Source organism: Filicampus tigris, chromosome 14, assembly GCF_054856515.1.
Source record: "Filicampus tigris isolate MCC_2025a chromosome 14, RoL_Ftig_1.0, whole genome shotgun sequence".
NCBI lineage: Eukaryota > Metazoa > Chordata > Actinopteri > Syngnathiformes > Syngnathidae > Filicampus > Filicampus tigris.
This window is the reverse complement of record NC_141230.1, coordinates 1,321,226-1,342,500: the sequence shown is the minus strand read 5'-3', so window position 1 is coordinate 1,342,500 and position 21,275 is coordinate 1,321,226. Positions and strand designations below refer to the sequence as shown.

The 21,275-nt window shown below is 41.8% G+C and overlaps 1 protein-coding gene across 14 annotated transcripts in view; it reads left to right on the top strand.

Annotated features, from left to right (window-relative positions):
* Nucleotides 1-2,152: 2,152 nt before the first annotated feature.
* The window catches only part of tmprss3a (transmembrane serine protease 3a), a 256,219-nt gene continuing 237,096 nt past the window's right edge, over nt 2,153-21,275 (top strand). Inside the window, exons 1-5 of one of the 14 annotated variants that reach the window (XR_015089647.1) lie at nt 2,153-2,928; nt 3,816-3,947; nt 4,321-4,406; nt 7,087-7,232; nt 12,534-14,031. Coding sequence is in view for 1 of the 14 variants with exons in the window: in XM_086052254.1 (XP_085908380.1) it covers nt 10,787-10,799; nt 12,534-12,580 (60 nt within the window). In the remaining 13 variants the exon portion in view is untranslated. Of the gene's footprint in view, nt 2,929-3,812; nt 4,407-4,499; nt 5,288-7,086; nt 7,233-10,526; nt 10,800-12,533; nt 14,032-14,136; nt 14,577-21,275 lie in introns of those variants that run through there. The other 13 variants (XR_015089645.1, XR_015089636.1, XR_015089641.1 and 10 more) reach the window with 13 other exon arrangements.

Below are 21,275 nucleotides of genomic sequence, written 5' to 3'. Positions count from 1 at the left end.
TCTCCTCACAAGGGTCGCGGGGCGTGCTGGAGCCTATCCCAGCTGTCTTTGGGCAGTAGGCGGGGGACACCCTGAACTGGTTGCCAGCCAATCGCAGGGCACACAGAGACAAACATCCGCACTCACAATCACACCTAGGGCCAATTTAGAGTATCCAATCAACTTACCATGCATGTTTTTGGAATGTGGGAGGAAACCGGAGTGCCCGGAGAAAACCCACGCAGGCACGGGGAGAACATGCAAACTCCACACAGGGAGGCCGGAGCCGGGATCGAACCCGCGACCTCTGAACTGTGAGGCGGACGTGCTAACCAGTCGACCACCGTGCCGCCACAATAGGAACCTATTTGTAGCATATGAGTACAGTGGTACCTCTACTTACGAATGTATCTTCATACGAAATTTTCAAGTTACAAAACGCCTCAATAGGAAAATATTGCCTCTTGTTACGAAAGAGATTTCAGGATATGAAAGGTAAAAATACAGTATGGGCTGCTACTCGCAGCTGCAGAGTCTCCTGAACGCAACATAGCTGCTCTGCCATTGACTATTACCGAGCATCTTCCTGGCATCCCATTGGCTAAGAGGGACCTCTAACGTATGTGTCTATGTGTGTAGATAGACAGGTAGATAGATATACATGTGATAGATATGTCTATGCAGCGTCCTCGTCATTCACCCCTCGGGCCATGAGGTGTTCTAATTCAGTTTTATGTGAATTAGAAACGAGGAAAAGAAAAAAAGAAGAAAAATGTTTGGGGTTTTTTGTCCATACAATCAAAGCTAGAGATAATAGAAAAGTATGAAAAAGGGATGCGTTGGTTGATCTCGCCAAAGAATATGACCGTAATGTATCAACAGTCGCCACGTTATTAAATCAGTTCTTTACAAAACACCAGGCAAAAACACTTCTGAGAGAGAACATGAACCAAAGAGGGCAAAAGCGATGAGGACAGCAATTAAAAGGTCAACGACAATTTTTATTCTTTATTCTTTGTTTTTTATGCACAACTCTCGTTTATTGTGCAATACTCTCTAATTGTAACATGTATTTGTTACATGTTTTGATGCATTTTTATGCTTGATAAAACATTTATGTCTGAATTTTGGGGGGCTTGGAACTGATTAGGGCATTTACATGGAAAACATGTCTCTACTTCTAAAAATTTTCTAGTTAAGAAATTTCTTCCAGAACCAATTAATTTCGTAAGTAGGGGTACCACTGTATATGTATTTGCTTTTATTTTGTCATGTTTAATCTGCTGTCTGTAGCCAGGTCAGCATTACAAATACCATACCTGGATAAGTAAAAGTTAAATATATGAAATAAATACATAGCTTCATTGACAGCTCTTATTGAGTTTTTAATTACAGCAGTGTATATATATATATATATATTTATATATATATATATATATATATATATATATATATATATATCTACGCTATTGAATTTTTAATTATGCAGATATATAAATTAATGTTTGTTTGTGTGACCTGCGATTGGCTGGCAACCAATATATATATATAGGTATATAGGTATATAGGTATATATAGGTATATAGGTATATATATGTATATAGGTATATAGGTATATATATATAGGTATATATATATATATATATATATATATATATATATATTTATGTATATACATATATATATATATTTATGTATATACATATATATGTATATATATATATATACACATAAGTATATATGCATATGTATATATATATATATATATACACATATGTATATATACATATGTATATATATATATATATATATACATATGTATATATACATATGTATATATATATATACGTATATATATATATATATATATATATATATATATATATATATATATATATATATATATATATATATATATATATATATATATATGTGTATATATATATATATATATATATATATATATATATATATATATATATATATATATATGTGTATATATATAGAGCATGTTGCGCACGTGTTAACACACACAAACGCAAAAACGCACACTCCATCGAAGGGCAGGAGACCACACTATCTGCTGGCTCCTCTAACACACACACACGCACACACACACGCTGATGTGACACCGCGGTAAACATGGATGTGCTGACTGCCGCAGCTTGTAGCCCCGAGGTGAGCCGGCTACAAACATGCCACACAGAGGAGTCGGAGATGGACGCTCACAGACCTCGTGCACCAACCCTGAGCAAAGAGCTCCGATTGAGAGGGAGAGAGGGAGTGAGAGGGGCGAGACGGCCTTCACGACTTTAAGCCCGTCAGTCAATAAATATTTGCCCAAAGTGATGTTTCCCAATAAGACAAGGAAGCCGGGGACCATTTCTGATCCATCAATATCACTTGGCGCTCCGCGGGGACGTGGCGCTTAAAAAAACAAAAAAAAAACAGCCTGACGATTCCAAGGAATGGAACACAACACTTCTATTTTCTATTTTCAGATTTATCAAGTGTTTTCTATATTTTCTTTCTTTCTTTCCTTCTTTGCCACAACACCAACAACCTCCTCTTAATCATCTTCTGCTTCCTCTACACTGTAATAACAAAAAATCAAAATAATAGAAAATCATTAGTGAATCCAACTCAAAAATCCAACAATTTATGAACTACTAATCTTAAATAAGTAAGTAGAACTTTTGGGTTGGGGAACATGCTTAACTTAATCTAACCGAGTCCAGTTAATTTATAGATAGAACAAGTTATTGTCCCAGGGTCCTTTGCGGGTTCTTCCAGACATGTGCAGACCTGCACCATTTCGTACGGACGTACGCGCGCCTCTCTCAACTCATTGGAAAATCCACGGTGGAATTTAATGGACCCTGTAAACTGGAAGCGTATCCTTTCGTCTGAACCAGTGTTACTTCCTTTCGTCTGAACCAGTGTTACTTGGTAAGTAAACTATTTTATGAACCGCCAAGGTGTTGTTGTTGGTCTTGTTGTTGTTGTGGTTTCACGTTTGTGCGTGTCACCGCCAAGGGCTTAAGTGGCATAAATACATGATGTACTCAGCAATAATGGCGCCGGACTCCACAAAAGTCATTTCGTCGCATACACTTTAGAGACAGGCACACAAAAGCTACCATTAATGTTTTCTCGTTGTGAAAATAATTGCGAAATTCCAATTTACCGTTGGAATATTCATTTAACTTGATAGCTTGGCTTCTCCGAACTAAGACTGCTCAATGCTTGTCCACCCCTTTAACCGCCAAAAGTCACACTATTTTGCGACGAGTACGTCGCTGAATTAAAAGTTGTTTTAGTTGTAAATATTTTTGCTTTTCCCTTATAAGAGCAGCGTCGGTTACTCTGGTTGGTTTTGTGTGGGAGATGGGACAGATTGAATCTGACGTTTTAACTTGTCGGCTATTAACAGGCACCTAACATTGTCTGAGCTCGCTGATTTCCTGTATTTCTTGCACAGTAGGGTGAATTGTGGAGCCTTGTCACAAATCAACCAAATGTGCCCACAAGATCTTAGAAAGTGATCAATCAAAATCCATCTCCAGATTTATGGAATAGTTTTATCTGTCACCACTTTAAAGTTGCAAAAGTTGTAGCCTTTTGAATTCATATCATTTTTTTATTTTATTTTAATCATGGCGCTTGAAGGGTTGACAAACAACCACACTATATATTGTAATTTGGGATCTAAAATTCATTCATTGCAGTTATTTTTTGGGGGGGGGAGGGGGATCTGTTGAAAAAATTATTGTACATCATGTCATGTGTGTCATCTTCCACACCGCTTATCCTGTACACTGGGTTGCGGGGAGGAGCTGGAGCCTATCTCAGCTGACAATGGGCGAAAGGCAGAGTACACCCTAAACTGGTCGCCAGCCAATCGCGGGGCCCACACAGACACAGTCACTGAGTGGGAACCGATCCCACGCTGCCGGCACACAACTCAGGTAAGTGTACCACTCCACCATCAGCGACCTCATGATTGCACATATTGATTAAAAATATGCACCTAAAACAAATATACTTATTTACTTTGACATTACTTTTGTAGTATCAATCTCAATCTTAAAGGGGAAGTCTTCCCATTTTTTTTCAAGAATATGTTCTATGCAGACCCACTAGTTGAAACAAGGCATTCTGATTAATGTTGCGATTGTAGAAGGTTCATTACCATAGGCCTGTTTCAGGTACTTTGCATATCACTCAAGTGTTGGGACCTAATACAGTAAGTCAAGAAATACAGGACACAACGCATATTCTCCTAAATTTGCAAAATGCTAAAAAGTTCTTGACTTTTATCTGTTCTCTTTGTAATTTCAGTCACTTGATGTGACAGCACTTCAGACAGTTGTCCTCAAAGGCCTGCCAGTTCTCCTCACTCCACTGAAGTTTACTATACTTGCCTCGTAAGTAAAAGAAACATTGATATCAGTTTATCGACAAATCATGTTTATGTATTTCATATTTCATTTAAATTATAATTATTTTCCCCAACACAGTAAAAAAATCCCCATGGATGAACTAAAAAAGAAGACATTGTCAACCAAGAGTACTGTATATAAAATCATTAAAATGAGTTCAACTTTAAAATCTTAGCAATTTCCCTCCGTTCCTCCTCCAAAAGAAGACCACATTCAATAACTAGTCCTGTGTGCTTTTTTGCAGGACACAGCGAAAGAAAAAGCACTTTCCTCAGTCACGTTTGGGGGTTCTGAATGTAATTGAAGATGCTCAGCAGCGGGGTCCAAATGAAATCTCCACTGCTATCATACTTGGGTGGGAGGTACTGTTACGGACAATATCAGAGACTTTCCCCAGGCAGTCTGTCTTCTGTTTGGGCTCATGTTTGCCCTTCACTTGGACGACCCGAAGTCCATGCGAAACACATTTCAATTCATCCAGGCAGTGATGCTTGGATTGGGTAACAAAATCCTCCCTCCCAAATTAATCACACTGCAGAACAAGCTAATGGTGTAGGCCAGTTTGAATTGCTAAATATAGACTTTGCAGAGTTTGTGAAAAAACAAAACAAAACAAAAAAAACGTTAATGTTCCAAGCAAATGTTTAATGTTCAAGCGTAACTTGCATAGTATTTGTATGAGTGATTTGTTCATTGACAGTTGGTGTTTGTGAGACAGTGATGTATTCCATCTTAATTTTATGACTGCTGTTCATTTAACAACATGAAACAAATACACTGATGTATTCTATGTTCATTTTACGAGCGCTATTTAACAAACATGAAACAAATACACTGCAAATAAATGTTAATGGTTAATACACTGAGAGTTCTGCATTCATTGATTTTTGTCATTACAGGTATAATGCTCAGATTTATCTTTAATTTGTTTAATCAACCTATTGTAACTAAAGAGAATTAAGCTTTCACAATCCACAAATTTTAAGTTAGAGTTACTAAAATAGATTGATAAATGAATACAATGGTAATTGAGTAAAGCGAACTCAGAATAAATAAGTTTGTGATACAAATTAATTAAAGTTAAATTGAGCACTGCAAACTAAAAATATATTAGTTAATTTAACTTGATTTATTTAAGTCCTGCTTACGCACAACGAATAAGTTGGTGAAATCTAATTTATCTAAGTTCAAGTGAATTACTTTTTTATAGGCAACGACTGCATATTTTTTGGAGTAAAGTCAACGTATTATATTTTACAGTGTATTTCTAGAATAATACTCTTCCTTTTATCTTTCATTCCACCAGAATTTCTATTCTTTCCTCCCTACATTCTTTTTTCTTTTTAATTTTTTTTTTTTTTTTTTTTCTATATTGCACCCTCAGCATATCTAGCCTGATTCATGAGCTCATCCAAGCTTTTAGTGGCCAGGTTTACATCATGTTTCTTAATCCACTCTTTTACATCTCTTTTGTAGGGTGTTAATATTTACTCTGCTTTTAAACACCCTTATTTTGACCAGCATCTGTAATGGAGAATTGTTCTGTCTTCTTTCATTCACCTTCATATGCAGCATTTGCCACTTCAATCATGGGATACAAGTCCCCTTCAATTAAATATTGTAATTTGGGAGTGGAGTCTGGACGTAATACTCCACCCAACATTTTACTCTAGTAACCTGCACCAGCAGTTTCACTTCCTTTTTGTACAGGTGTGGTCAAAAGAGGAGGGTATAACGCTTGCTAGATCCTTATTTACAGGAGTTGGAGCAAGGCCAGAATATGCTGGTGACATCTCCTCCTTAGCAAGGTCAAACAGGAGAGTAGCAGAGGCCTCAAGTGCCCCTCCCTGTTGTCTGCGCCCCTGCTGAGTCTTATCTTCATTTCTTTCAAATAGCCTTTGTTTGGCATCTACTTTTTATTTTTTTACTTCTACTGTCCATTTAACAGCTTCTGCTATTTCCTTATCTAACTTTTCCAGCATGGAGGGTGTGATTTACATATTCCTCCAAGATGCCTGTAGACAGGTCAATGTGATGTTTGTTAACCCAGCTGCCAATTGCGTCTTTTGAACCTGCATTTACATCTCCGTCTTCCTGCAGGCCACTGCATTTACATCTCCGTCTTCCTGCAGGCCACTACAGGTCTTAAATACAGTCGTCCATAGTCCAGGTCCTATAAACTAAAATAGTCGGGTTGGCACCTTCTTGGGTGTTTGGGTTGGCGACCTGAATCATTGGATACAGGTCTCCTTGTTCAGGTGATTTATTACTTATTTGTGGAGCAGTTGGTGTGGGGGATAACAGTTCTCTCAGTCTTTTTGATAATTTTAAGTCAGTGCTGCTTGATCTAGTCATTTTTGTGTGACATTGCCTCATAATGTGGAAACGGTGGTAATTCAAGGTGGGGGGGGGGCAGTTACACCCTCCCTTTTCCTTTCTTCAACGACTCTCTCTGTCCCCCTTGACACTGGTCCCGTCCCATCATCCTCTTTTCTATAAAACATTAATTGTTCTTTTTCCTTTTCGTTTTGTCTTCATTCTCTTTTTGTTTTTTTACATACCTGTCAACTTGTATGTTTTCCCGTATTTTATACGTTTTTTGATCATTTCAAATTGTGTACGCCGTATAACAATTTTTGTACGGGAAAACTCTTTTTTTTTTTAGACCGATCTCACCATGCCCTTTTTGGCTCTAATCCGGAGCGTCCGTTAGCGATTCCGACCGCAAACTTCGGCCGACTTTCACGAGCAATTCTCCACTTCTGGGAACTGGAGGTTGATGGGAAGCCGGAGGAGTGAAGACATCTCTGGGTGAGTAGGAAACTCACGACACTCGTGGATGAGTGAATTGCGCGCTGGTAAAAAAAAACCTTGACAATACTAGTGCCTTGTCAAGTGGTTAAGACAGAGTGAGTCTATAAAACTGTAAGACAGAGTTAGTCTATAAAACTGTAAGACACAGTCTATAAAACTGGAAGACAGAGTTAGTCTTTAAAACTGTGAGACAGAGTTAAGTCTTTAAAACTGTGTAAGCCTTGAGAATACTCGTCAATGTCAAGGTAAAAGACAGTAAGTCTATAAAACTGTAAGGGCGACTGTGTCCTATGCGCGACTTAAACTCAGTGAAAAACGCTGCTGCTGACTGTAAACTGTGAGTGGATATAAACAGGATTGTAAGTGAAAACTTTGTGTGGACGCAATAGGCAAGAATCCTCCGCCACTTGTGGTTGAAGCTTGAGGATTGCCACACACTGAGTTGATTGTCACCCTGTTTTAAGGTAAAAGTCAGTGTAGGACACCCGAGTTGTCATAAGACTGACTCTACATCAAAAGAACGGGGAAAGCTAACAGTAAAACCAGTGATAAAAGTGATCCTAAACAAAACCTTGCATGCAAAGATTGTAAAATTGTGGAGCGTCACTGTCCTTCCAAAATAGAACACTTAAACCTTTGGATAACAAGATATGACTTTGCTGGCTAGCTTAAAAAAATAAAATAACTATAATAATAATAATAATAATAAACCTGCAGGATTAAATAATACCTAACGACTTAAATTCTGTGTTTGTGTGGGTGTGTGCGTGTGTGTATGTTTGTGCAAATCATTTGTGAAACCCTGTGTGAAGTGTGTAAGTGAACAGTGATTGGGAATTAAAATACCACTAGGTATTTTATTCCATATAATGTAGTAGGATTATGAACAGCAGACTGGTGTGGATGCAGAAGCAAGAATTCGACACCTGAAAAGGTTGAAGTGAGAATTACCACAACAGGAAATTTGAATTGCTGTCCTACTGATAAAAATCCAGTTTTTAGAACACCCTAGGTGTTAGCAAGCTGGACCAAATTGTCTATACAATGGGGAAAATAGGTAGTAGATTTAAATAATAAAAAGCAATGTAAGGATTGGAAGTCTGTTGAAAAACAGGATCCTTATAAAATCCAATATTTAGACACATCGATAGCTGAACACGTTTTTAATGGTTCGAAATCCAAGGGGATGCGTCAATCCTCTCAATGATGCCAGCATCAAGGAGTTTCTGTAGCTCGGCCATGATTTCATCACGCAGGGCGAGGGGCAGTCGGCGAAGAGGTTGGATCACGGAGGGCACAGCAGGGTCAATAGGTGGCTGGTGGTTGAAGGCAGTAAGACAGCTCATACCTGCAAAGAGCAATGGCCAGCGGTGCTGCCAGGATGAAGTCACCGTCAGGATGGTGGAGCCCATGTTGTCTGTGATGGAGAAACCTAGTGCACAAAACAGGTCAAAGCCCAAGAGGTTGGCGCCATGACGAGACACTTGGAAGGTGAAAGCAGGGAGAGTCCTGGAGCCGTAGCGTACGGCAAAGGTGGCGGTGCCCACCATGCCAATCTTAGCATGACCATACCCGAACAGGTCTTCGGCGTTGGCCTTAATCGAGAGCAGGGGAAAAAGACGTCTCACTGTGGACACATTCAGCAAAGACCTCGAGGCTGCAGTGTCAAGCAGGAGCGGCAAGCACACGCCATCCAGTTCCACCGTGCACCACTTGAATGGCTTGGCGCAGGGGCCCACAGAATGAATAGTGGTTGGGCTCGACCGGCCAGGCGAATGGGATGAAGAGTTGAATGAGGGCGCAGAGCGGCACACTCTGGAGAAGTGGTTCATCTTCCCACAGCGCTGGCATCTCTGTCCGGTGGCCTTGCAAGCGGGTGCACGGGTGGGGTGTGAGGTAGAGCCACAGTTGGCGCAAGGTCTGCGTGTGACAGCCCCTTGACGTCCGGCCACATTCACATCGGCCCAGTCGGAGGCGGAGTCGTCTGAGAGTTGCGAAGTTGGAGCAACAGACTGTGCCAGCGCAAAAGAGCGCGCGGCGGTGGGCAGGTCGGGCTTCGCAAGCCGCACTGCCAACTGTGCTGCATTCTCCAGTTGGAACGCCATTTCCACAGCCTTCGAGAGCGGCAGGTCATCCGGCGAAAGTAACAGCTTCTCTTGTAGCTTGGAATCAGTCGTGTGCTCTGCTAACTGATCCCGGATCATCTCGTCCTCCAAGCGGCCAAATTTGCATTGGCTCGCCAAGCACCGCAAGTCGGCAACTTAGTGATGTACCGGCTCGCCCGTGTGTTGCCGTCGCTGGCGAAAGGTAATCCGTCGGACTATCACACTCTGTGGAGCGGCGAAATGTCCGGCCAATAAGGCGACACAATCTTCATATGTCTGCGCTGGTCCGAGGGTACGAAAAATTCGTTGTCCCTCGCTGCCCAAGTTGTGCACTAGCATAGCCGTTAGCCGTGCGTCGCTCGCCTTGTTCAGTCCAATCGCCGCCAGATATGTTGTAAAAGAGTCATACCAGCGGGACCACGGGACTGGCGGCTCACCGGGAAGTGCAAGGAAGGGGGGGAGCGGAGCAAAGTTAAATCCCATCCTCGTCGCCAAAATGTTGTGTCTGAAAATATGAGGACACGACTTGTTATGCCGTCGGTCTTTATTCAACTCCGTAGCAGGTGTACCCATTCGCTTTACTGCTGGTACTTTACGACAATGCTGTAACGTGGACAATGCTGTAACGTTTAGCAGTACAGCATATAAGATAAGATAAGATAAGAATGCCTTTATTGATCCCACAGTGGGGAAATTTTCGTTGTTACAGTAGCAAAGATATAGGTCACACAGGGGCGGCGGCATAATGTGGCCATTAATGTATTACATTGACGGCAAACATTTAGAATCAAACCTATGTAGATATACGCAGTAACATGTGTATATACACATGTGTATACACACCAACCTACATCTACATAAAAAATATGAGGAACACTCATTTCGGCCTGTACATAGTACAGAGGAAAAAATACTCTAAGTGACAGTGCTGCAGTGCTGTAGTGAAATGTAAGGAACAGCATTGGATAAAAATAAAACTAGACTAACAGTAGTGGGGAATGTTGAGTATTGCACGGTATTACAGTAGTGGGGAATATTGGGTATTGCACGATACGAGCTCAGGTGCAGGACTGCACAATTGCACTAATGACCGCCAGTTTGTAGAGACTACACAATGTTCTTGTTAAAGAGTCTGACAGCAGCAGGCAAGAAGGAACGGCGGAATCTCTCCTTTGCACAGCGAGGGTGTAACAGTCTGTCACTGAAGGTGCTATGGAGTGCTGTTAGGGTGCCCTGGAGGGGGTGGTCCGGGTTGCCCAGCATTGATGACAGCTTGGCCAACATCCTCCTGTCCCCCACCGAGTCCACAGAGTCCAGGGAGCAGCCCAGGACAGAGCCGGCCCTCTTGACCAGTTTGTCCAGCCGCTTCTTGTCCCGGGCCGAGACGCCGCCTGCCCAGGTGACCGCTCCCTGGAAGATGACCGATGCAACCACCAAGATGGCCATATGCTACACATAGGTTATACCATATTTACTCTTATAATTATTGTAAGGCTTTTTTCAGCATTATAAACTTGTTTTAATCATATAAGTCGAAGTTGCTTGTGAAGAAAGTGGAATGTGAGTAGGACACAGCCGCAAAATAGGAAAGATGCTCTTATCGAAGAGCATCCCGTGGTAAGACACTAAGTCATTGGGACAGAATAAAACAATAACAATGGACTGTGCAAATGTAAGAAAAACAGAGGGGAATGTAAGAATAATAATGTATATAATGATTATTGTGTTAGTTTTTTCATGATTAGGTTTGTTAGCTTTATTGGCTTTGTAGGTTTAGCTTTATATTATATAAAAACAGGGGGGAATGTAAGAATAACAATGTATATCATGATTCATGTGTTAGATTTGTATTATTAGGCTTGTTAGCTTTATTAGCTTGTGAGTTTAGCTTTGGCTTTTTCCATATCCAGGCCCAACTTGATTGGTGTGCTTTGCTTCCACATATGTATGATAATGGCTCACAGACACACACACACACACATAGACAAAACAAGTTCAGAGTGTTCCAGCTGCTTTCGCTCCCCTTTCCCTTAGAGCTGGAACACCTTTGTAATCGGGGACTCCGAAGAAAATAAAAAGAGAGGAGGCAGAGGGTTTTAGGAACTGTAATATTACACTTCCCTGCGCTCTCCTTGCAAGAAAAAAGACAATATTGTGACGAGTGTCTTCTCTCGTCATTGTGTGCGTTGTTTACTAATGTCTCACTTGATGTGAACCTGACACTTATGTACAATTATTCTAACACTATTACAATAGGGACCTTTTTTCTATTACAATAGGGACCTCGCAGCAGTCGCTGTTCGAGCTCTAATAATAATAACTAGAGCTACAGTTGTAGAGGGTCTTCACAGCCCTGGCCACTTTGGGGTACTGGCATGCTGGGGTACCAGCACTTTGGGGGTCCATTAAAAATGAATGAAAATGCTGATTATCTCGTCCAGGCTCCAAAAAATACCAACAAACATTTGTGGAAGGTGTTTTAGAATGAAAAAAATAGCACTTTACTGTTTCTTACTTACATATAGGAGTAAAATCAATAACTTATGAGTTCATGAGGAGGAGGTGGAGGCAGGTGGGGTGTGTCTGTGCAAGGCAGGAACAGATGTACAATTTGAGTTTGTGTTCATTGTGGCTTGCCACTGTTCAAAAACACAGAAAATAAAAAGGATAAAACAGATACGTTAATGATTTTATAAATATGATGCAGGGCGGGTCACTAAATCAGATTTTTCCAGTCTATCCTGAGTTGTAGCCACTACTATGTGGCCACTACTGTACAGTGCCTTTTAGAACCACATATCCCCATCCTTATATTTTCCTTTCCAATACTATTTCCCTTGACAGTGGACATTGGAGATAGGCTAGTATGTAATCCTACCTCTGTAGTAAGAAGGTGCAGGTTCACTTGATCCTGACTCCAGGTGGGGGCTCTCACCTGCTCAGGTGTCCATTTGTATGGACCTGCATGCACAGAGGGAGGGGAGGTAGATAATAGGGCTTTATAGGAAAAAAAAAACACATGGTGAGAGGAGCCAGTAAGAAGGGTACAGTTCACTGGATTATGTCACAATGATGAAGCGCTTTGCCCAGATCAGTAAGTTTTGACCTTTAGTGCAACCCGAAGTGGTTATATTTGTCTTTTCTTTTCTTGAACATTCTTTATCTCTACAACCAATTCCTCTCTTTTTTACAGATCCTATAAACAACACCACTGTGAATGAAACACCAACTCTCTCAACAGTAAGAATATCAAATATGTTGTTATATAAACAAATGGTGTTATACTCCAGCAAAAATGACAATGATTTTTTTCAGACTTCATGGTACTGTAACTATTATTCTGATAATATTGCACCGGACTTTTGCTTGAAAGTGATTTGATGTATTCAATTCAAAGACATTTTTTCGGCTGTACAAGTCTTTGAACATTTGTCATTATTGCCCGATATTTCTGGTTAGATCACCTGAAAGTTACTATTATAACATCATAGTCATTATGATAATGTCGAAACAAAAATTACTCATCTAGGAAATGATGTGTTAGCGGGGGTAGCGAAGAACAATTTTCCATGACGCAGGTCTGCCAATTATCTTAAACAGCTTCTGTTTGCGTTTCCGTCGACAAACTTCGACCAACTTCCACTCACACCAGCAACCTCCCCAACTACCACCACCACCACCACCACCACCACACACACACATCCCGCTGAGCGATATTTTTAAATGAAAGGCTCACCATTGCATGGAAGCCTCACCGCGGCATGGAAGCCTCACTGCGGCCAGACTGAATGCGTATCCTTTTCGGATCCAGAAGCTATCAAAAAGACTTCTCTGACAATGAGAAACAGTGGTCGACTGGTTTGCACGTCTGCCTCACAGTTCAGAGGTCGAGAGTTCGAAAGAACAATACGATGCATTGTAGACAGTGGCAACGGTGAATGTGCCCACAAAATAGGTGGAAAGAATGACAACTCTCAAGCAACATCTGAGGGCTCACCACGCTGATATTTTGTACCAACTCATCCTGTTAACATATACTGTATACATTTACTTGCACTCTGTTATTCAACAATTAGCTTGTGATCAATTTCATTGTGCTTAAAGTTTTCCACATAACTCGTGGCGCAAATGGGCTGAGTTAAGGCATAAGTTAATTTGGTTGAGCTAACGTCAAGGCTAACGTCAATTCATTCGCTTGTTGTGTGTAAAGTAAAATATTAAAAGTAGATTAGGGCAGTGGTCCCCAACTTTTTTTCTACCATGGACCGGTTGGTCCATTTTGGGGTGTGCGTGTGTACAATAATCCAAAATAAGTGTGTGTGTACGCGAATCCACAGGTTTTTTATTTCACCAATATTGAATGACTTTTTAGCCTTAGCAATGCGGTTAGCTACTAAAGTACTACTATTTTTTGACGAATCAGTTAAAAAATGTATGCCTTTATGTACGGAATGTATGTACGAAATGTTGTATGCCTATGTTTAAGTTTAACTAAAACGAACTAAAACCTTTTTGAATTTTCGTCAACTAAATTTACGAAAACTTAGATTAAAACTTTTTGGGGGACTTTCCGTCGACTAAAACCTTTTTATGTTTTTGTCGACTAAAACTAAACTAAAACCTTTTTGAGTTTTCGTCGACTAAAACTAGACTTAAACTATCACTAATAGGAATGACTAAATGTGATGAAAACTAATAAGCATTTTTGTCCAAAAGACTAAGACTAACACTAAATCTCAAATGCCTGCCAAAAACAACACTGCAATAAAGAATAGAACTTTCTTGTGGAACATCAGTACGCTTCACCATTGTCTGGCTGGGTCCGCTACAGTAAGAGCTTAATCCACACCGATCTGACGACCTGTTGTTCCCGTGACGGGCCATTACGGAGGGTCAACACTTCATACCTGGCGCTGCTGCTTCATCGATACGTGCTGTCAACATGGAGTTATCGAGCAACGCATGATTCTGCATAGTGGTGGGCGATTTGGCAAAAATATCATATCACGATTTTTTAAAAATAAAATCCTGATCACGATTTTATCATGATTCTTTTTTTACATTGTTTTTTTTTTTGCACGTTTTTGACCGTTTTCCTCATGTTAAACATAAAACATATTTAAAATGTATATACAATTCTAAAAGAAAAAAAGACATTTTAAGATAGCTAAGCTTTCTGAACAGGTTTTCATTTGAATAGTGACATTTTTTATCAAAATGTATGTATGAATGTAAACTTAAAAGGTAACATAATGTAAACATAAAAACACAGCTCGTAATGCGGGTCTAGTACTTTGTACTTAGTACTAGTCTTTTAAACTCCTCGTTTTCCACTGTTTTAATGGGAATCATGTCTTCAGCAAGGTAATAAGTCACTGCCTCAGTTACTTCTTTACACTGCTTGCTTGTTCTTTCAAATGGAGTGCACTTGTTAAATGACTGTTACCGTGGGTTGTGTTGGCTTGGAGCTAGCGGCGGCCTCTGGCCTCCGTTTGCTTGGACTGTCGGCGTAGTTTTTTGGGTGCTGTCTTCGCAACTGATTAAACAGGTTTGTCGCATTGCGAACCAAGTCTCTGCAAATGTCGCAAATAACTGGTTTGAGCTTTCTCCTCCGAGGAAAAGCCAAACCAAATCGACACTGTGATGTGGAGATTCTTTTCGGGACCAACTCCGCTTCGTGGTGACTTTCTGCTTCTCACTATACATACAAACAGGGAGGCGGGGAATGTCACGTACGGTGCCCTGTGCGTGCTGTGATTGGTTGGTTGGGTATGCGTCAGCGGCTTTTCGCCGCCACAGAGCTAAACTGGATAGAATGTCCCCTGTAGACAGTCAAACGGTCTTTTGGTTTTATGATATCGCCAACACGTTAAACCCCTTAACAATCTTATACCGTCATATCCCCTAATTCAGCATATCAACTCGTGATCCACTTGGGCAAACTGGGCGACAGTCTCATCAACTCGGTGCAATGGTCAATACAGTCACATTGACTGACATTAACGCTGGACTACGGGTGAGGTGAACAACACATTAACAGCTTTTTCAACATGAACATTACACGCATCCTGGCAACTGCATCAAAGGATAAGGATTGTATATATCTGCATATAAGAGCCTGTTTGTGTGCTCTTTATATTTAAAGACATTTTACATTTTTTGACTCAAGTTTTCATGACATTTCAAGTTTATCTTGTCAACATTTCAAAATTATCTTATGGCATTTACTTCTGTCTGTGTTTTGAGTTTGTGATTCATTACTTATACTCTATTATTCTGTGTTTTGCACTGCAGTTATTTTGAAAATTGGGTTTATTGTGTACTGATCTGAACATTAACCGCATTTTAACGCGACTGTGTAATATATGCTTATCCATCCATCCATTATCTGTACCGCTTATCCTCACAAGGGTCACGGGGCGTGCTGGAGCCTATCCCAGCTGTCTTCGGGCAGTAGGCGAGGGACACCCTGAATTGGTTGCCAGCCAATCGCAGGGCACACAGAGACAAACATCCGCACTCACAATCACACCTAGGGGCAATTTAGAGAGTCCAATCTACTTACCATGCATGTTTTTGGAATGTGGGAGGAAACCGGAGTCCCCGGATAAAACCCACGCAGGCACGGGGAGAACATGCAAGCTCCACACAGGGAGGCGGGGGCCGGGATCGAACCCACAACCTCTGAACTGTGAGGCGGATGTGCTAACCAGTCGCCCAATATATGCTTATGTTTAATATAAATTTATGCTGTTTACTGTAAGGTTAGGTATATGATAATAACAAATTTTAACCTGATTCAATAATTCAGAAAGTAAATCAGTAATGTCTAAGTCAGGTAGCAGTAAGGAAACAAAGCAGATCGATAGTTTCCCCCACGAAGTTTCCGATCCCCAGAATGAGCACGATGTAGCTGCGGGTGCACCAGAGGGAGCACACCTGAAGGAAACAAACCGAATAAGCAAAGGAGGTCAGTCCGATAATACAGGTGACCCACCTGCTTGTCCTCGACGATCTAAACGTGCACGGAATGCTACAGAGAAAACGCAGGTGCTACAAATAGAGGAGGTTAGGAAACAGGGTGAAAAGGCTGCTCTCTATGTATGAAAAATGGAAGCTCGGTGTACGTAAAGCAAGAAATCAACTTAAGTCACATATGACAGGGGTCCGCTGATAGTGTAGTGGTACACACGCCTGAGTTGTGTGCGGGCAGCGTGGGATCGATTCCCGCTCAGTGACAGTGTCTATGTGTGCCCTGCGACTGGCTGGCGACCAGTTCGGGGTGTAGTCTGCCTTCGCCCATTGACGGCTGGGATAGGCTCCAGCAACTCCCCGCGACCCTATATAGGATAAGCGGTTTGGAAGATGACATGACATGACATGACAGGGGATGAGCTCTGGCAACTCATTGAAGATCTTAAGAAGGCCAAAGATGATATAATGGACGCATACTTTGGAATTAGAGATCTCTCCTCACCATCGAAAGAGTTGATACTTGTGAATCAGTTACCACAGAAATCATCATCATTGGCCACAATAGAGCAGTGGATGATGAAAAGGACTTCAATGCGGAGTGGGAAAAACAGCGTCTCCATGAACTACTACACCGTGACTATGCAAGGTCTGCTTATGGATCTGCTGCTTCCTTTACCAGTTGCAGTAAGTCTGATGACTACTCTGTGGCTTCATCTATTGCAGTCAAATGTGCAGAGGCAGCAGCTGAAATAGCAGTGAAGGAGACGAATTATGAGATGATAATTGCAGAAGAAAAACAAAAGGAAGTGATAAGGAACTAAGACGAGCAACAACGAAGAGCTCTAGAGGGCACAAAGGCATGAGTTGAATCATCTGCAGGCAGAGAAGGAAGTTCTAGTAGCTAAGGCCAAGCTGAACGTATACAATAAGGAAACGGAACGTGAAGCTCTTGACTGCATTAGCAATGAAAAGGACAAAGAGGCCATAAAGCTGCCTACAACTGTAGTATCGCCATTACCTGTTGCAATGGCCACTCATACAGACATTTCCTCTCTCACTCAGGTCTTTCAAGACAGCTTAGCTTTGAATAGGCTCCCTGTGCCAGAGCCATTCATCTTTAATGGGGACCCTATGCGATTCACAGAATGGAAGGCAGCATTCTCCTCACTCATTGACTTAAGAGCTATCACTCTTGCTGAAAAACTCTACTCTCTAAAGAAATATGTTGGTGGACCAGTACTTCAGGTACTAAATGGGACCTTCTCCCGAAATGATAATGAGGCCTACCAGGATGCCTGGAACAAATTAAACCATTGCTTTGGCCAGGCATTCAGTATCCAGTGGGTATTCAGAGTGAAGTTAGCTAATTGGCCCAGGATTCTACCTAAGGATGCTGAGGGACTCAGAAACCTCTCAGACTTTCTGAATGCCTGTCAAAATGCCATGCCTCACGTTAAGGGCCTTGACATATTAAATGATTGTGAGGAGAACCAGAAGCTCGTCTACAAGCTACCAGACTGGGCAGCTTCGCGCTGGAATTGTCAAGCCACACAAAGCCTGAATGAAAGGCAAGAATTCCCAAGTTTCAACGAATTTGCATTGTTTGTGTCAACTGAAGCCGAGATTGCCTGCAGTCCAATTACATCCCTCCATGCATTTTGTTCATCAGACTCGAACACTCCATGCATTTCGTTCATTAGACTCGAACACTGAGAAAAGGGGTACTAGAGATATAAAGAGAAACACGGATAGTGTCCTCACAACTCACACGGCTACAGATGATGTAATCCTGAAGTCAGAGCAGAGAAAGTCTGCAAGGGGAAACACCCTACAGTCCTTCATGATTGCAACTACAATAAGGAAAGATCTTCCTCAGAGATGGGGTCAAATCATGATGCCGCTGCAACATCACTCAGTGTTGCTAGTGAGGGCGTGTCCTGCACATCAGTGGTGATGCCAGTGTGGGTGTCATCTAAAATCGATCTGTGGAAAAACTTGTATATGCCATGTTGGACACTCAAAGTGATACTACATTTATCAACCAAGAAGGGAGTGACGGCCTCAATACTGAAAGGCATCCAGTGAAGCTGAAATTGACAACCATGAGTGGAACAAACAGTCATTCCAAGTGAAACTGTTTTTGGCCTTCATGTGATCTTTTAGTTCCTTACACAAAGGACTACATACCAATGAATCACGCTCACATACCTACTTGTGAGACTGCTAAGCAATGGAGTCATTGCAGAGAAATAGCAGATGAGCTTCAACCAATGAAAGACTGTGAGGTAGCACTTCTGATTGGCTACAACTGCTCTAGAGCTGTGGTGCCAAGGCAAGTCATTTTGGGAGGTGATGAGCAACCCTACGCTATAAGAACGGATCTAGGATGGAGCATCGTAGGGCGATCATCTCAAAGCCAGGGTTCACAAAGTATAAGCAGCCTGTGTTACCGAATAATCGTAAAGGAGCTGCCTCCAGTAATGGCTGCTGATGGTATTCGTACACTGGAATTTGACTTCAAGGATGGCAGTGAAGACAGCAATAAAGTGTCACAAAATGTTAGCATTTTCCTCAACAAACTGGCGAAGGGAATACGGAAAAACATGTAAGGCCACAATGAAATTCCTCTTCCTTTTAAAAACAGGCCAATATTACCGAACACCACAAGAACTATAGAACATGGAAGCCTGATTGATCGTTTGTCCAAGTTTTCATCCTGGTCACAGGCTACTCGGGCAATTACACACATTTTGCGATGCATCAGCAACAACAAATCAGATAACCTTACCACTGTAAAAGAACTTGAACAAGCAAAATGTTGCATGATTAAAAACCTCCAGGAAAGTGTGTATCAAGCAGAGTTAAATTGTTAAGCAAAGGAAATTCCCTTCCATCTCACAGTCCACTGTACTCTCTTGATCATATTCTTGATGAGGATGGTGTCCTTAGGGTGGAAGGAAGGTTGTGTAACTCCTCTCTTCCCAACTACATCAAGCATCCAGCAATTATCCCAAGAGATCATGACATTACGAAGATGATTAATGGTCATTACCACAAAAAGAAAACATCAGGGCAAAGGTCATCTTCTTCCAAACCGCTTATCCAGTAAAGGGTTGCGGGGAGGTGCTGGAGCCTATCCCAGCTGACAACGGGCGAAGGGCAGACTACACCCCGAACTGGTCGCCAGCCAGTCGCGGGGCACACACACAGACACCGTCACTGAGCGGGAACCGATCCCACGCTGCCCGCACACAAGTCAGGCGTGTGTACCACTACACCATCAGTGACCCTCAAGGCAAAGGTCTCTCTATGAATCAAATAAGGTCCAACGGCTACTGGATTCTAGGGATCAACAAGGCAGTCATCACAGTGTATCACCTGTAGACGGCACCGGAAGCCAACTGAGGAGCAAAGGATGTCTGATTTGTCTCCTGAATGTGAAGAACCATCACCTCCTTTCACTTTCACCGGCTCTGGGGAGCAAAAGCTTTGGCCCTCTTCCGTTTGAAATTCAGCAAAATCACCACTGGGTGGTCCTAGCGAAGCCCGACACCGCGCTGCGGCCGGACCACATGAGAACCCAACCAAGCTTTTGGTCCCACTCCCAGCTACCTCCTTTTTCTTTTTGCCTTGCTTTTTTTTCTTTGCTCCATCTGCAAACGAATGAAGGTCCTTCCACTTGCTCCTCACGTAAGACTCCGCTTAATCAAACGTAAGTGACCACTTTGCAGCTCGCTAGGGCTTTTCCAGTGGGTGCATAAAAAATTGGTAGTGAACGCTCGCAAACTTCATAAAGCCCGCCACCTTCACTGTTGTCATCCTTACACTTCCTCACACTCACTATCAAGACGTCTTATTGTTTCATTACCTCCCAATTCTTTTGTTTATATATATATTTTTTTCTTCATTTTTTGAGGCTCGCCATAGCGTAGCATTTTCTTGTATGTTTCAATAGTTGTAGTTAATAAACATTGTCCTTATACAGAAGTCAAGTGTGAAATACATGTATTTGGGTCAGGGTATTAACCGCTATTTTGTTAAAAGAACTCACAACTTAATTTATCAAAACACCTTCACATTTTAAGACCGATTTAATGAGGGGTTTTGTCAAATTCCCCTCAAAATAACCTAAAATTTTGACGTTTTTAAAAAAAATGTACAATTGAATTTTCGGTGATGCCATGCTTGAAGCAGCTGCATGAAGAGAGCGCTCCGTCCTGAGTGGTAATGGATCGCACAAGTAGGACCAAAGTAAGGACAAAGGCGATAATTTGAGGCAATTAACTCTGAAACAAGCCTCGTGCGGACTAGCGGCTACAGAGGCTAGCATGCCTGAATACAAGTCAAAAATACTGGCAGGGCTCGAGAAATTGAGGAAAGACAACCAGGAGGGGCATATACAAACTCAATTTCCTCTGACGGGACTGGAAACATCTTTTAAGGGACTGAGACGATGTGACAAATTTGGAAAACAAAGTCGCAGAGGCGCAGGGCCGTATTGGTGCGAATGAGGACACCACTTAGCGCCATGAGCAGGCCATTCGCTACTTGCTGCACAGAGAAATGCATTTGACGGCGCGCTGTGAGCAAATGCAGAATAGATTGCGGCGAAATAACATGAGAAATTACCATGTGCCGGAAGGGAGCGAGGGGAGAGATATGAAGCTCTTTGTACAGGAGTTGCTTAAATCTGCTCTTCAAATTTCCCACGAACTCGACATTGCCGTTAAGAGGGCACAAAGAGCCCTCTCTGCCAGGCCAAAGGATCCCAAAACTGCTCCGTGCGCTCTAGTTGTTAAATTTCTTGATTATTCTTTTAAGGACACCATATTAAGAAAAGCACAGGAGCAGAGGACCGTCGTATATAATGGAGTCGAGATTTACATTGACCACGACTTCTCCCCCGAGTTACAGAAGAAGAGAATGCTTGCCCATGATGCTGTAAAGCAATTAAAGCTGA